Source organism: Thermobia domestica, chromosome 4 (assembly GCF_964235325.1).
Source record: "Thermobia domestica chromosome 4, izTheDome1.hap1.1, whole genome shotgun sequence".
Classification (NCBI taxonomy): Eukaryota; Metazoa; Arthropoda; class Insecta; order Zygentoma; family Lepismatidae; genus Thermobia; species Thermobia domestica.
Genome location: NC_137457.1, coordinates 255,936,185 through 255,953,288, shown reverse-complemented (window position 1 = coordinate 255,953,288; position 17,104 = coordinate 255,936,185). Strand labels below are relative to the sequence as shown.

Here is a 17,104-nt window from a genome sequence, read left to right as displayed (position 1 = left end):
TCTCGAACATACAGTCGACAATAAAAGTCAGCGGCGTTGGTGTGCTGAGGCCATCTTTACACGCCAACAACAAGGTATCATTTTAATTGTACATAAAACGTATGACCAATGTACAGTATCATCTCCTGACAGATTGCCACATCCCACCACGTTACACATTTTCCGCATGGGGATGGAATCTTTCAAGACAACACCACATCTATCCATCATGCACTTCTGTACAGGAATGGTTTGAGATTTAATGCGGACTTCCATAATCTTCTATGGCCCCCCCCCCACACTCTCACTCTCTCTCTCTCTCTCTCTCTCTCTCTTTCTCTCTCTCTCTCTCTCTCTCTCTCTCTCTCTCTCTCTCTCTTCAAACTCGTCGAAAATGTGGGAAACAATCCAACAGCAAATTCAGTTTCTCGAAACGCCTTCATCTCCATTTCGGTAATACACCATTTTATAAATCATATCAGCAGGTACTACTGACATTCATTGCGTTCCTGCCAGGTCGCACTAAAGTACAGAAAGCGACAGGAGTGTCTACACGCTATTACAATGTGATCGTAAGCCAGTGATCAGTTGATACATCTGAACTTGTCAAATGCGTGAAAAAAAAAATTAAAAATAAATAAATAAACATAATTTTACCATCTAATAATTTCCAGAAAAATTTTTAAATGATCATATGAATACTCTTCCATTCATTACTTGAATAGTCAAAGAAAATTCTAACAGAGTATGGGAAGATTCGTTCTAAAATTCGTCAAAATATTTCACTAATTAAAACATCGATGAATAGCAGCAGTGGACAAAAGGGAAACTATAGTGACAGATCGCCGAGCATTGAAAAGGATTGTCAACAAAGACTGTAGTGCGAATGAGGTACAAATGGCTGAGGAACTCAATCGGGACTCAAAACAGCCTATTGCAAGTCACGTACCTTAGAAACTACCTAACCTGAACATACGCGGTCACGCTGCAATTTTTAATCCACTGATCACCGGGAACAACCTATTGGGGCGAAGAAAATTGTGACGAGAACATATGTATATCGCCGATGACGGAAAATGAGTAATCAGTCTTTTAAGTAACTGCGCGCGTCCTATAATACACGTATTTCAAAGACGCAATTTTAAAGTGGCAACGCGCTAATTCAATCTGGTGAATCTACTGAGACGTCGTTTCAGGAACATTACAATGAACTACGACACTTTCCTTGGCTCGTTCAACCCCAAACCTCAACATTATTTAACATTTATGGTCGTTCTAGAGCTCAGACTCCAGAGCAGATATCCTCCTCTTTTGGTGACGGAACTGAATATTTCACTGCATGAGGAATGATGACCTTCCTCTCGAAATGATTCACTATAAGCCTTCATTCCTCGATAAATCACAACTACTTCGAAAGCTAACAGTGATTCCACGCAAAAAATTCAGGTAACTTAAATTTTCTTCATCTGTTTACATATTATATATATAGTAGTGCACGAGTGGATACAATTAAACCAAGCATATTTTCTCAAGATATTCCGTAGTTCCAAAGCAATGGAATACGTACACTGTTAGTCAAAATATGAAGTATGCCACATACAGTTTTAATTTGAATTATCTTTGTAACACAGTCTCGACTTCATCTATTCATGACAATACATCGGCCCTCTTATTCTTCCATTTTTACACAATACTAAGTTCACTTCCTAAATTCTAAGATTAAGTCAAGAACTCACAAACTCATACTTTAGTGACCTCTGCTTCTTTATTTCCAACAGAGACAGGCATGATTTAACTATTACTGGTAGTCATCAACAGAAATTTTGTGATTACCGGTACTCATCGGTGAAAACTGATACCAGAAATTCAATTCCCAACATTCACCAGTCCAGAGCGGCGATCACTAGTAATCGCAGTTGATTTCCAGTAATAATGGTATTTCCAACTATCAGTTCACACATATACGTATGTTGAAACATCTATCCTCTATAAGTTTCCCATTCAAATTAAATAATCGAATTCGCAGGTTTTCCATACGCTCGATGTAACTTCAGGCAATTTTTTTCTATTAATTTCAATATTTTTAAAATTTATTTTCAAGGTTTACTCCACGACTTACTCCAGGTTTCAAGGAATTAACGGCTTACTCCACGTTTTTTAATGGTATACAAAATCCACGGCTTAGTCACAGTTTTGTGGTTGGGTAGGCACCCTGCTGTGGCATGGAACAAATGTTTCGCCATATTATACATCTTATGTCCAAATACAAAGAAAAATTGAATTCAACTTAATTTAAAAATTGAATTTAACTTACAACTACATGGTATTTTAATAGCTGTTGCAGAAGACGGCTGAAAACAAAGAACTGATGAGCCTCTTAACTGCATTTTGTAATCTCCCGATGCGATAGAAGTGAAAGGTCAAAGGAAGATCTTCCACCAATGATCATCGGTTAACTCTTACAAGCTAGTACGGTTGCCCTGCGTTTCCAATACTAATCATTTTACACCAACACCCAAACTTCAGTTTTAGATGTCAGTTTCACCGAGTAACTTAGATGAACATTCCTACATCAGGTAATATTCACTATTCTTAACTTTTACCACAAACGTCGAGAATTGTTAATTCCAAACCTGAATGATGTAATAATATTAATTATTAAAGAAAATATGCATAAGTAAACTAATGTTACCCACACACGAGCGAGGCACTTTTATCACTTACATCTCTAATGAGGAGACAAGCATCTTCTCCCAATCTTTCTCACTTGGTCTTACCAACAAACCAATCCCTTGCCCTAGGAGCTCCATCTCGCAAGTTCAAGAATGGATATCCGAATTATTTCAGAATCGGTTTTAATGAAATTTATAAGTATGATTACTTTGAGACAACGCATCTTGGCATCAGATGTCAAGCTAGACATACATAGAATATCAGGCAATCTTGTTCCGCGATCAGCAATTCGATTGGATCCCTTCTAGTGATAACATGGAAGAGTCAACTACGGTTATTTAATTGTTAGAGATGAATCTCATTATCAAAATATTGTAGCCTGACACACAGCAATAAGTAAGATTAGGGAACGTACTGGGATACTATATATATGTATATATACAATGAATGCAAGATCCAGATGTAGATTAGGGATTTAAGATTTAGATTTCTGGGCTTTCGGCATCCAAGGCCATTTAGCCCCTCACTTTTTTGAGGGATGACGTCCCTCGGCTAGCACACAATCCGCGGAAAGGGAAGGAAGGAAGCGACCTGGGACCTATAAGTTAGGGACCACCCCGGCATTAACTTGGTGTGAATGAGGAAAATCCAGGAAAACCTCATTCAGGGTAGCTGGCCTGAAAAAGCGTTTTGCACTTTTTCGACCGAGTGCCCCCACCGGGAATCGAACCCGGCACCGCTCGCACCGAAGGGGAGAACGTTAGCGACTACGCTACGCGGGGCCACTCTAGAGATGTAAAGATTGAATATTCTATAGAATAGGCGTCTTGGCTCCGTGTTATAAAACAGGTAATCTTACACGTTATGCAAATTCAATACTGAAATCGTAAGTAATAAGCCTGATAACTTCTACTTACAATAGGTTAAGGTCAGAGATGGAACCTCTAATTCGGATGCTGAATTCATATCAAAATAGTTTCTCGCACAGAGATCTCTTACACAATTATTATTATTACCAATACTGAAACCGTACGTTGTACTAGTTTCTACTACTTCCGGTTTCAGCAGGAGAATAATAGCTGAAATGACATATTCTTGGAATCCTAAATCCAAATCAAGATACCGTTTGTCGCCTACTGCTGTTTTTGCTCTATGATGATTAATATTAAAATCTGAAGTATAAGTTGATCTCTATCACTTTCGGCTTCAATAGAAGTTGAAAAACACACACTATGCTTGCGGTATTAAACCCAAATCAAAAAATCGCTTCTCGCTACCATTTACCTTATCTTCACTGAGGGAATCAGTGTTGAGAACTAAAATAATACATTTCCACCACTTCAGGTTTGAACAGAAAAATGAATGTAAAAACAAAATTTATTCTTGGGATGCTAAATCAATACCACAAATCCTCTTACCAGGTTTCTTCTATGGAGATCAATATTGAAAACGGAAGTAAAATTCCTATCATTTTCCATTTCATAGAGAGAAGGGTAGAGATGAAATTTATCGTTGGAACGCTGACTCGATTCCAAAAACCCGCTTCTCACTTTCTATTATACTTTCTGTTCTGTGGCGATTAACGTCGAAACCGGAAATGGATGATTTCTACTACTTCCGGTTTGATTAAAGTTAATAGAGAGAGAACTTATTCTTAAGTGACTTAATAGCTTCCAAAAACAGTTTCTCACTACCTCTTACTATTCTTGCTCTGTAACCGATTTACAGACGGACGTAGTACTTCTATAGGACTTCCCTTGATGAAGTATAGTATTGTTTGAAAACCAAATGAAATGAAAGCTTTCAGTTTAACGCCCAACAAATATGCCCTTTAGTTTAAGGAAGACAGATGAATGATGAAAGAATTGGTAGAATGAGAATGTGGAAGGAAACTCGAGTACTCCGAGAAAATTTACGGTTAGTATGTTGTCCAGCACAAACTAACTTGGCCGGGGATCGAACCAGGGATGCCAGCACCACAGGTAAGCGCTCTACTACTGAGCCACCGTACCCCTCGATAGCATGTTTGAAAGTCTAGTGTGACGTATCTAAACTAAATACAAATATTTCTAACATAAATAACTATATTTATTACCAGTAATATAGAACATTACAATATTTTAGACTAGAAATTTAGTTCACTAACTCGAATTCAATCTCCGTAAATCGCCCCAAATTAATCTACCAAAAGTGGAGCATGTGTTCTAAAAACTAAGTTCTTGATTTTGCGGTGCGTTCTTTTGCAATAATGTCAGTGTATTCTTTCTAACGAAACACTATTTTATATATATATATATATATATATATATATATATATATATATATATATATATAAACTCAACAGCCCTTTCCAGAGCAAGGCCTACAACCCGGTTCGTGACACTCCTACTTTTAAGGCGATGTGTAGTCAAGTACGTATGTTCCTCTGTCGTTAATGCTGGCTTTCCAGATCAGAGTTCACTACATTTTTTCTTCTTTCAAGTACCTTCCCAACTGTCTTCACAACTCAATGCCAACACCATCCAATGAGCACAGTCACTCATCTTTTCTTGCACCAGACCCGGTACTGTCTAGACTTAGCTGATCTCACGAGAAGCGGTATTCCAGAGCGTTGATGTAAATAAGAAACAACTTCGTTGTTATATGTCCGTACAGGAAATTGTTATTATCCTTCTCTTGGATCTATTCCATGGACATTTCTACATTAATACAAATTACCTTACCTTACAGTCTGATCATTTAAAAATAATTTGTAAGTTTTTACTGATATTTCTGTAAACAAAAATAAGTCATACAGCTTCTTTACGTGTATCAACAACCTTAAGATACTTTGAAAATCCTGGTTTGTAGCAAATCGAAAATGAAATGAAATGAAATCTCTGAGTTTTACGTCCCACGGTTATGCCGGTTAGGCTAAAGGAGACGGTGATTATGAGAGATGAGTGAAATGGTGGAATGAAGAAAGTGGGAGGAAACGGGAGAACCCCGAGAAAACCCACGAGCACGGTGTTTGTCCACCACAAAGTTCACTTGGCGGGGGCTGGGATCGAACCCGGGACCCCAAACACCAGAGGTGAACGCTCTACCACTGAGCCACCGCGCCCCCCTGTAGCAAATCGAGTTTACATAGTAACACTACCATCAGGTTAAATGTACAAATGTTCTTAGTACAATTTTACGAAAATACTTTGCAATGGGCTTCAACTATTTTCTGTCCCTTCGTTTCCACAACTGTTGGGTCATACCGCAACAAATTCACGCCCTGCTAATTGATCTCACTTGCCAATGTAATGGTATTGGACTTAGAAATTGTCGCATATAAAATAATGACCATCACTGTTCTTTACTTCAAAAATATTTTAAGTTCACGTTATATGCTCTTTTGGCTAAAGTGCAAAATGTAGAGCGAAAATTGGAATAAATAAATAAATAAAAACCCGAGAAAACCCACGGATACATTTGTACCACTAGCTCTTGTGGGCTGCAATCGAAGCTGAGGACAATCAATCTTCTTTTAAAAGTAGCAACTGGAAATAATTACGTACACACTGCAAGGCTAAACCCAATCTTCTCAAAACAAAACTATATGAAATTCCATTAGTAAGAAAGAAGTATCACAATTGTTGACCAATTACGACGTTAATTTTCTGGAAACGCTTTACACCATTCTGATTATAAAGCTTTAAAATTTACTGATACACTATAACCAAAATACTTACACCATTAACAATAATAATTCCATATTATACATTTATAATCTTTCATAAATCTGTAAAATGTACTCAACTTCTTCCATGTATTTTTAATATATATAAAATTGTGTTTGTTGAATAATACGTTAACATGTAAACTCAAGTTACACACAATAATAGAGATAATAGTTTTATGTACATTACGCTCGAGTATTAATTCGTCCTCTCTTTTAATATTTCACTTGCTTTAGAAACTAAGCTTCTTCGAGAGTCATACCTTATGAAGAATTAAATCGAGAAGCGAACCACGTACTGCCTACATGACCCCTTCTTCAATATTCCACTGGCATTAGAAAGAGAAGTCGGTATTAAGTCAGGGATCTCCAGACAACAATTGGTATTATACTATCAACCTAGGAAATAATCTTGTTTAAAAAAAAGTAAGTTTTACAGGGTGTCTACAGCGTTTCATTTTCAAAATTCCAGTATATTTAGTATAACCATCAGCAAAACTTCAGTACCTAATACAATGATTTTTTAAGTTCTTTAGGAATAATTACACTTTCGATTTCAGGTTTGTAATTGCTTTACCATCAAAAAAATATTTTATTTTTAATAAATTTAGTTGTCTTGATTTTTTTGAAATACAAATGATTTTTATCATTTTTTAAAGGGCCTCTCGACTCCCCTCACAGTCCTCCACTCCACCCATTGCTTTAAATGTCTAATTATAAAGTATGCAACTCTTGCTTTGGAAAAATTTACAATTTCAATGAATACAAAATTGTTTCTAAGACTATTAAACAATTACAAAAAAATATTGTTGGCAAATTACCAGTTTCATGATTTTTCCAGTATGTGGATAAAAATTTTAGTATTTTCAGTATCAAAATTAAATTCCAATATAATTCAAGTATTTCCAATATCATTAGACAATCTGTTTTACAAGTGCACAAAAATCTCTTCCACACAAAAATAAACTTTTTCATAAATGAACAAACAAGAGAGATTGGCTACTAAGAATTAAAAGTTGAATGTGGCATTCGTTTTATTCTTAGTAAGACAGAAATGGACCAAAGTTTGTGCAGTAGAATATTGATGAGGAGACGACCATACAGTCCGTGTGATTCGCTTCTTGATTTAATTCGTCGTTAAGATGTGACCCCGTAAAAAGCTTGCAGTCCAAAAGCAAGTGAAACATTAGGAGAAGGAAAGAATAAAATGTAACGCTTTTGCGCAAAGTACTTCAGCACTGAAGCTGAGACGTGCACATACAGTGTAAAGGGGAATGCGAACCATCGCAATAGGTTCAACTTTTAATGCTCTCCCCACCGGAACCACAGCATACATCAGTTACGAAAATACGTTTAGTCACTACATATAAAAGTTATGTGCAATTACGAAATTTTAATATTAACAAAAGAATATCTAACCAAAATATTTAAAAAGTCTACTTACCTTTATTTCAGGTTTTGGCTTATAGGGATCTTCTACTTTCTTCGGCTGCACAGCCTGTTCTGAGAACTTGAGTTTAACACTGCAGACACGCCATGAAAATGAATTGGAAACTACAGCATCTCCAACAATTAGGTCGACCGTGTACACGCCAGAGAGTTTGTTGAAATCCGCAGCATGTGTAGAAACATACTAGAAGGGAAAAGTATTTTTCGTAATTAATTATGCATTGTAGGTCAAATACTACTTACTACTTTACTACCAAGAAAGGAATGAGGAAGAACTTACACCCTAGAAAGAAACTAATAATAATAATAATAATAATAATAATAATAATAATAATAATAATAATAATAATAATAATAATAATAATAATAAACTATTGAAGCTTTTAGTTAAGGCATTTATCTTAACAGAATGATGAACATTGTACTGTATTCAAAGCAGGAGACATACAGGACTGATTTATATCAAACAGCAAATAACTAACATTTTAATTCTAGGTAATTCAATTCTTTATTCGACTACATGATTAGTTCTTTCTTTTCGTTTAGTTTCTAGCAGGGTTGGCTGGTTTAAACCAAAAAACGAAAAATGTCCGTAAAGGTAAGTGTTCGTAAAATCTTGATGAACACACATTTGTTGGTTATCACATTTCACTCCCGTATATTATTCGTATTATATTCAGACGTAAATTCCCCATTCATTACTCAAAAAGATTATACTACAAAAGCAAGTTTTTTTTTATGAGTTTATGAATGTTTGTTTTGTGATTTTTTTTATATAGTTTATTATTATTGTTATGTTATTGCAATCAAAGAAAATTTCTAAATATTGTTTCGTTTCAATAATGTTTACTATTGATAAAATACATTGAAATGCCGTACTTTGTGTGTGGGGGGGTGGGGGGAGGTCACACAAACCCTACGAGAGGCATTTAGTGAAATGAGAATTATCTTTGATATCTATTTATGTATAAATGTGTCTGAGCCAAAGTAGACTCAAGTAATTCATATCTTTATTCACTTTTCTTACTGATATGCAAATTAAGTCGTATTTTTTTTAACTTGGACTAATAAAAGTCGTTGTTAACTAACTTGGACTAAATTAGTTCTTCTGTACTCTGTAGTACTTTGAAATTGTCCATATGTAATTCTGTATAATGGTTTTACTTCTGCAACTGTTTATCTTTTTGTTCTGAAATGGTTCTTGACAAGTATATTAACAAGTAAGCCTACGTAAAGATCAGTACAACGTATTTTTATCAGGAGTCCTTCGTGAGTGAGTCGGCAGACGTATCGCATTTGTGGCCAATTAGTCCTGGTTAAGAGTTCAAATGAAGGACAATTTCCTCTTGGATGTATGTCGAAAGGCGGTTTGGATTCCGCTTTAAGCTTATGTGAAAAATGAAATGAAATCTTTGAGTTTTACGTCCCACGGTTATGCCGGTTAGGCTAAAGGAGACGGTGATTATGAGAAATGAATGAAATGGTGGAATGAAGAAAGTGTGAGGAAACGGGAGAACCCCGAGAAAACCCACGCACACGGTGTTTGTCCACCACGAAGTTCACTTGGCGGGAGCAGGGTTTGAACCCGGGACCCCATGCACCAGAGGTGAACGTAAGCTTATGTGACCCCTTCCAGCATAACCCGGTTGTTGCATAATAACACCAACGCGAAACAAACTTATTTCTGTCCATATATGATATGAATACATAGAGCAAATTATTTAAACCAAAAAAACCTGGTTTAAACAAAAAGTTTTTTTCTGTTGTTTTTTCAATAAAAACCATGGTTTTTTGCCAACCCTGGTTTCTAGCTCCCCCCTCTCACTCCTCTCGCTCTTTCTCCCGATTGCTAGAGCTAGGAATTTTTCCTGCTACACCCTAATTACTTCCTTCTAGTAAAATGTCCAAATTAGTTTATTCTACAAAGAAAACATCAGCATATCTGTTTTGATTCCACCTTATTTTCTCTCACTTGCTTCCAAAGGAAGCACCTTTCCTTGAAGTTATTTATACCTTTTTAGACTTTTTCACACACCCCTGTTAGGCGAAAGCTCCTGAACAGAAAATAGAGAGAGGAGGCTTCTCATCTGACCAACATGGCCACCATAATCAGTATTATTGAAAACTTTTGTACATACAAATATTTACTTAGTTACCACATGGGTTAATTTGGTCTTCAGTTTCGTTTAACACCAAGGCTTTATGAAACATAAACTTACAACTTCAAGTGAGATCCGAAATACAGAGTTTCTACTTGGAATGTAATTCGGGTCTCCTGTGCAAAGGTGCGTAACACTAATCATGTAGCTACGAGACTTGGTGAACGAAGATATAGCCTCACTGAAAAAATGAAATTTTTAATATTTTATGTTTTAACGGTTTTCTGCACCTATGATTTCAATAACATTGTTAGGAAGACTTGTTAACACATCAGTCAAATTTGAGTCCTTACACATGACGCAACTAGTTTTGGTTTGCTTGTATGAATACTTATATTTGAAATGAGTACCTCTTTTCCCAAACTTTGCACCTGAAATTCCCACCTTTAACGATAATAATTCGAAACTATGCTAGACTTGTTGCAGAAGAAGGCTGAATACATAGATAATGAGCCTTTTAGCTGCTATTTTTATTTCCCGATGTGATAGAAGTGAAAAGCCACATAGAAGACTTCCACCAACGATCATCGGTTACTGTAGTTAAGCCTGCTAAGATAGTTACCTGTTTAATTCGATCGCATATCTATTGAATCAGATCAATATGGTTAAGTGTTATTACTCCTACAGTTGGAATTTCTATACGTTCGTCTCTTAAGCACTGTTCATATTACAATTAAGAAAACATATTAACTGTTGCACATACAGACCTTTTTATGTGCTTTTGTTTATCAAGTTTTCGTTTAGTGACGTCAGGGTGTGTGACGTGTATTACTTTACGCCCTCTAGTGACAATACGTAAGGGCAGTTGTTGTAGCGAGATGCACACACACACACAGTTACAGTTCAAGTTTTGTATGAGTGCTGTGAACTGGAAGTTGCTGCTCTGTAGGAAGCAGTCGTATGCAACTATCGTAGAGTGCGGTCAACACAGATCGTGTACTTGTCTAACACATGAGTTTAATAGTAAGTGAAGTGAGTATAATTACGTGCTCCGGTGTGATTTTTATAGCTACTGAAAGTTAGTGCTGCAGCAAGTTGGGACGTGTATAATATTGGACTCCAGCCTGTGCACAGGACTGACAGTTTGAAAATCACGTCGAATCTTCTAGAAGATAGGAAGATCAAAGGGAGCATTACCTATAAGTGAAGTATTTTTTTTTTTTTATCCAAGACGACGAAAGGAAACCACGCTTGCGGAAATTGAGGTAAGGTACTCACGTATTATATTTAGTTTTTTTTTTTTTTATTATTTATTTATTTATTTATTTATTTAGAAAGGCAGAGTATGATACGATTACTGTTGAAGAGATTACAAAAAATGCGTATATATACACAATACGAGAAGCAGTCAATGTTTCCGGGATTTATTTATACAAAAGCTCCACCGTTCCTGGCATTGCTGGAAACACCGACGGGAAGTTCTTCTTGATATCTTCAGAAGTTCAGCCGTGTAACTCTTCTACGCTGGCGGAACGCGAACCTATGAGACCCATTTTCAACCTTGGAAAAAGCCAAAAATCTGATGTCGCTAAACTGTTTTTAAAGCTATCGAAATCTCCAGTTTGCACATGAACTTGAATTTCGCGTGGTGCTCCAACTACGACAATGCGCCAACTGATCACCGCATATTACTCGTACATTGCCTGTTATGACCTATTCACGCTTAAATTATTCCTAATTAGGCAACCTGTACCGTACAAGATTCATTGCGGTTGCATCACAAATGCCGAAAATACAAGATTCCAGGAACTTTTTAACAACTTCTAAGCTAAAGTTAAGGGAAGAGATGAGGATTTTAAACTACATTGTAAAAATTGTGAGAGGCAGACGAGTACTGTTTCATGAGGTTAGCAATTAAAATTTCAGGGTTTCCAATTACTACGCTTTTGAACTGTAGCACGTTTTCTTTTTTTAAATTGTTAATTTTTAACTGAATGTTTAATAGGTAAAAAAATTTCTTTAATGAATTTCGATATAACGCATACATCACGTTTTGTACACCTTACAATGTCCATGGATGGTCAAAAAGATTTACCATGATTACACGTGAAAACGCAAGTACGAGCCCAACAAATTTTTGACCATACAGTTATACTAATATGGTAGAGAGAAGAAAAACTAAAAAAACTTACCATATCGAATTTGTACGATTTCGAAGAGTCAGGTTCAGCTACGAAAATTATTTCTTGACCCGTTTCTACGTTGGTCATCCTTATGAATGCCTGATGGACAATCACAATCTTTCCACTTGTTTTGTCTCTAAGCGTAAATTTCATCAATAATTTCTGATGATAATCTGCTTCTATCACACTGTCCAATTTATTTGGGTACGACAATCTGTTAATGGTAAGAAATAAATACAATAATAATGTCCCCAAAATTAACTATATAAATAACAATTTATTTAATATATTATTCCATCAGTTACAGCTTTCTTTCACAATGTTATCAGTAGAACGAAAGTTAATTTAGCATCATTTGGAAATATATTTCTTTAGTCATTTGTATACGTAGTTTTTCAACAGAATTCATACACAAACACAAATTACCGTCAGACAACTTACATTCTTTGATTTAAAAAAATAAAAAAAACAACTTGACAAGCATTACATCTATTCATAGCATATTTTCGCACTAATAGAAGTTCCCTTTTTATTTTATATTTTTAATTTGAAAATTAGTAAGCATCAGATGTTTTGTATTCTTTTATTACTTTTTCAGCTTATTTTTGTATTAAGGAATATAACGATTACAAAAATAACCTGCAATAAATTAGATTTACTCTTGCTCTAGTTCTATTCATCTAATATGGATAACTTCCTAACCTATAACTGAATTTATAAACAGCAATTACATGGAAAGTATAAAGAGCTCTCGTTGGCAAGGAGTCCATCGATCCCGATTTCACTCGCTAGAGTGAGCGTAGTTTACATATGGTTGGTGCGAGTGCGAATGAAATATACACCCCAGGTGTGATATATTTCCCTCAATTAAAAAAAATTAAAAAAAAAAAAATTACAATACTGGTTAGTCGAAATGGTCGCTTGCCATTGCTCAACTAAATATTAGATTCCACAGGGAAAAAAGTCTGTGATGCGCAGAAATCCTCCACCACACATTGAACTGCTTAAACGTAAGGGAAAGTCTTCCTTCCCACAAAGTCGTCAAAAGAGATGGCATAGGGGTTATTCAAAACGCACGCCTTTTTTCTTTTTTTTAAAGATCAAATCATGAACTTTATTTTTTCAAAACACACTAACAAAATTCATAAACATGTTCGTCACACATTCCGATTTCAGGTATGGTGAATGCCGTCCGGCATAGGACTACCTCTACTGCGCTCGCATGCAATAACTGTGTTCGTGAAATTTGCTATGACTGCCTGACAAGTTTCCACTTGGATTTCGCCGACCACTACGACGACGTCCAGAACTTTTAATGTTCACTGTTGAACCCGTTTCAATGAACTTCTTCGTAAGTGCGTACTGCTGATTCATTCGGTGCCTCATTTCGCCCTAGTACCCTGCGAAGTCGCCTGACAGTTCCTGTATAACTTTCTTCGTTCTGATAAAAAGTTTTCACAATTAGCACACGTTGCGCTATAGTAAACTGCTCCATGGCTAGACACAGACTGAAGAAATGCGAGAAATCCAGACGAAGACTACAATCGGAATGTTTGTGGGTAGAGCAACAATACAAAACAATGTCGGCAACCGAGAAACAAAAAAATTGCCAGACGATCCAAAACCGGGGCGCTTTTTGATTGTTAATTGAATTGAGTTAAACGTCCCGTTCAGCAGCGAGGCTATATGAGACGTAGACCTACTGATTAACGTGCATTCCGAACCACTTGAGCTCTCGCAGGAAATCGAACCCGGGTCTCCCGCACAAAGGCGCATACACTAATCGCTTAGCCACGAAGAAGCTGGCGCGCTTTTTGAGTAACCCTATAGAAAAAGGGAGGGATGTCAGCAGGATACGGTGGAAAAGGAAGGCTTTCATACTGTACCACATGGAGAGTCTGCACAGTCTTTGAGCGACATGTGAGCATGAATTGTGCAACCTGAGGACACCATACCTGTTCACCATTGAAAAATGCTTGAAAAATAAAGTTGGGGCTGCATTTCGTAGAGTTTGGCACTGTAACGATCCATACTGATGGTTTTGCCTCGACGGAGAACTATATGATGGATCAAACCCATCATAAGAGCGGCATCACCTTCTGCAGGCAGAGCAACTGAGCCCTGTTCTGGACGTTGATTACAACCCAACTAATGACCTGACTATTTACAATTGTAGTAGGAGACTAGGAAATCTATATTTAATCAAAAGTGATGACCCAATGAAGTCAACTTTCCCGGTTATACCTTATGATCAGAGAACTACACACATTTAGACGATGATCTGTATTAACCGGTGTCAACTCATGTGGCAAGCGTGAGTCCAACTGTTTCAATTTACTGATTTCACGAAGCCGCGATATGATAGTGGCATAGCGTATGCCTAACTCATTCTGCAATAGCACGAACTCATTTGCTCCCCCGATGTTTCAGATATCCGTAAAGGCTGGTTGGTGCCAATTTCGTAACGGTGTCACCGGTTCGAAATTTGACGAACTACGGCGAATGGTGCTTTCAATTCGCAATTTTGTTAAAATGTACTTTTTTCCTCCTTGCTGTACAAATCACTCGCAGTTGTGCAAATATATCTCCACGATATATTTTCAAACAACCCTATTAAAAACAGCCATCCCCTGACTGTGTGTACCTCATCCTGTTTGCTGGATGTGTATTGACTGTGACGCTCAACGCATGACCGTAGTCCATATTTCTGGTGTTTACTGAGGAAGTTTCCCACCATGTATCAAAGTTGACGTTTCAGTGCACCAATCTAATTTACTTTTATCTATATTATAATTGAAACACACATCTATCTAAGTAGATTATCAGCAAGCTCGTCAGGTATCTTTGCACCTCATTTCTTCCTAAGATTGTATTCCAATCAGAACAAAATTACACAAATACAGCTGAATCCAAGTATCATGTTCAAAAATTCATTTCAAAGGTTACACATTTCAAGCACAGCATAATGATAAAATGCGACAGATTTCACTTTACTGTATAAATAAAATCAACGTTACTCTTATATTACACAGTCATGATAAACACCCAAGGTCGACTGAAGTGCTAACTACTTTCAAAACTTAATTTTAAGCTATTGGGACTCGTGAGATATAAATCGGGACAGGCTTTAAGGACTTTTTCCCCAACCACTGCTCCTTTGCACCCCCACAACCCTCGGTTAGTCCTTGCGAGGATGTAAACTGTCAATGCACTATATTGTCGTACCTCTGTTCCGCTTGTATAGTTAAAGCCCGGCAAAAATAAGGAAAAAGCTTTTCTTCCTATTTTCAGTTAACAACAAAAATAATTCTCAACAGACAAACTATGAAGCCCATAAAAATATGGAAAGAAATTAGCTGAAAATTCCAAGTAGCTCTAAAATAACGATTTACATAAGGAAATAAGTTAACACTACACCCAACTGTGACTAGAGCAATCAACATGAGCTTATTACATTTGACAATTTCAAGCACAGACGGCACAGCGCGACTCCTAACGTCTTTACTGCATTTCTTTGAGCGGATTTCACTATTTCTTAAATTAATTGGCTTCCCAATTTACTTACGATTCAAGATCGACACTAAAAACTGAATGACACAATTAAGAACTGAACTCATTTCTCGCGTGTCGAAAGAACCTGCTACTTTTAGAAAACGATTGGTTGGAAGACAATGAAAATAAATCAATAGAAAGTAATACTCTACTTGAAAATAAAGACGACAGTAATTACCTTTTACTCCGATTCTGAGTCAAAATTTGTTTATTCATTTTCTGACATGAAGTCTTCAATTTCCACTATGAAAGGGGTAGTGTCCGCGTCATCAAAAACATACTGTAGGTCCCGATAACTATCTTCGATTCCTTTCTACATGTTTTATATAATTAATCCATTTTTCACTATCACACAGATCACAGTATTTCCAGTAGTTTGTTGACAGGTCGTCCCTTGGGGTTTTGGCCGCGACTTTTCGCTTAATTTCCGACAACACCATCTCGATAGGATTCAAGATGCGAAGGGAGCCTCAATACAATGTTTCCGTGGGATGCTGCAGCCATTTCGTCAACAACGAAGCGTTTTTCGTACTTTCCCTTTCATTTAATTATGGTATTTGAAGAACTGGTTTGATTGGCACGGGAGTACGGATTTCATTATTATAGGTATCATAATTAGTAATGAATGTTTTGTTCCACGAAGAATTAGGCTTGGGATTAATAATTCATGAGTGGTATGAAGCATTCTCAATGACTGTCACAGTTGGTTCTTCCAAACGCATGAAAACAGAATTTAAAAACCAGTTTTCAAAAATGTCTGAAGTCATTTTTCCATGAAAGTCTACAGAGGCATCGACCACTTTTTTGTGAGTCACGGAAAGCGCGTCTCGAAGAAAACCAGACAGTCACCCATAATGCAAAATAATTCGCTTTTCTATCGAAAGTTCCGGCTGTACATCTTTCAGTGTCGTCTGACCAATTCATTTTACAGGTGTTAGTGACATACCAAGTCTCGTCTAGATACAAATTACAAAAGCCTTTCCGACTCAGTTGCAGGAGCATCTCTTAAATATGCCGCGTGGTAACTTCCTGAGATTCAGCCCTGGCAAGTTTTCTTACACTTGAAACCCATGCTATGCAGAAATTGCTTAGTGTTCTGCTGCTACGAGTGTATGGGAACTTGTACTCCGTTCCGGCTATCTTTTGCTTTATAGATGGGTCAGTTTCTCTCTTGTGGGGGCTTCTCCGTTCTTATAAGACTCATATATCGTACGTACGACGCAACAAGTCCCTGAAAAAGTCATCGATTTTATCAAAGGGAAATTTCGTTCTAGCTACACGTTTCTTTGTAGGTGTTTCATACTGCTGTTAAGTCCAAATGAGAAACTCTCTTCACTGTATACTCACTGACACCTGTTGCCTCACTAATTTATGGATGTTCTTATGATATAACATACCATTGTTATTTTGCACGATATCGCGAACAAAACGCCTAACATTCTGCACAATTTGAATGGATTGAT

The 17,104-nt window shown here is 36.7% G+C and overlaps 1 protein-coding gene across 6 annotated transcripts in view; it reads right to left on the bottom strand.

The window, feature by feature from the left end:
- The window catches only part of OstDelta (oligosaccharide transferase delta subunit), a 100,206-nt gene that overhangs the window by 34,779 nt on the left and 48,323 nt on the right, over positions 1 to 17,104 (bottom strand). For all 6 annotated transcript variants that reach the window (XR_014131221.1, XR_014131220.1, XM_081755778.1 and 3 more), the window contains exons 9-10: positions 12,099 to 12,303; positions 7,803 to 7,991 (exon numbers count right to left, since the gene is read on the bottom strand). Coding sequence is in view for 4 of the 6 variants with exons in the window: in XM_081755778.1 (XP_081611904.1) it covers positions 7,803 to 7,991; positions 12,099 to 12,303 (394 nt within the window). In the remaining 2 variants the exon portion in view is untranslated. The remainder of the gene's footprint in view (positions 1 to 7,802; positions 7,992 to 12,098; positions 12,304 to 17,104) is intronic.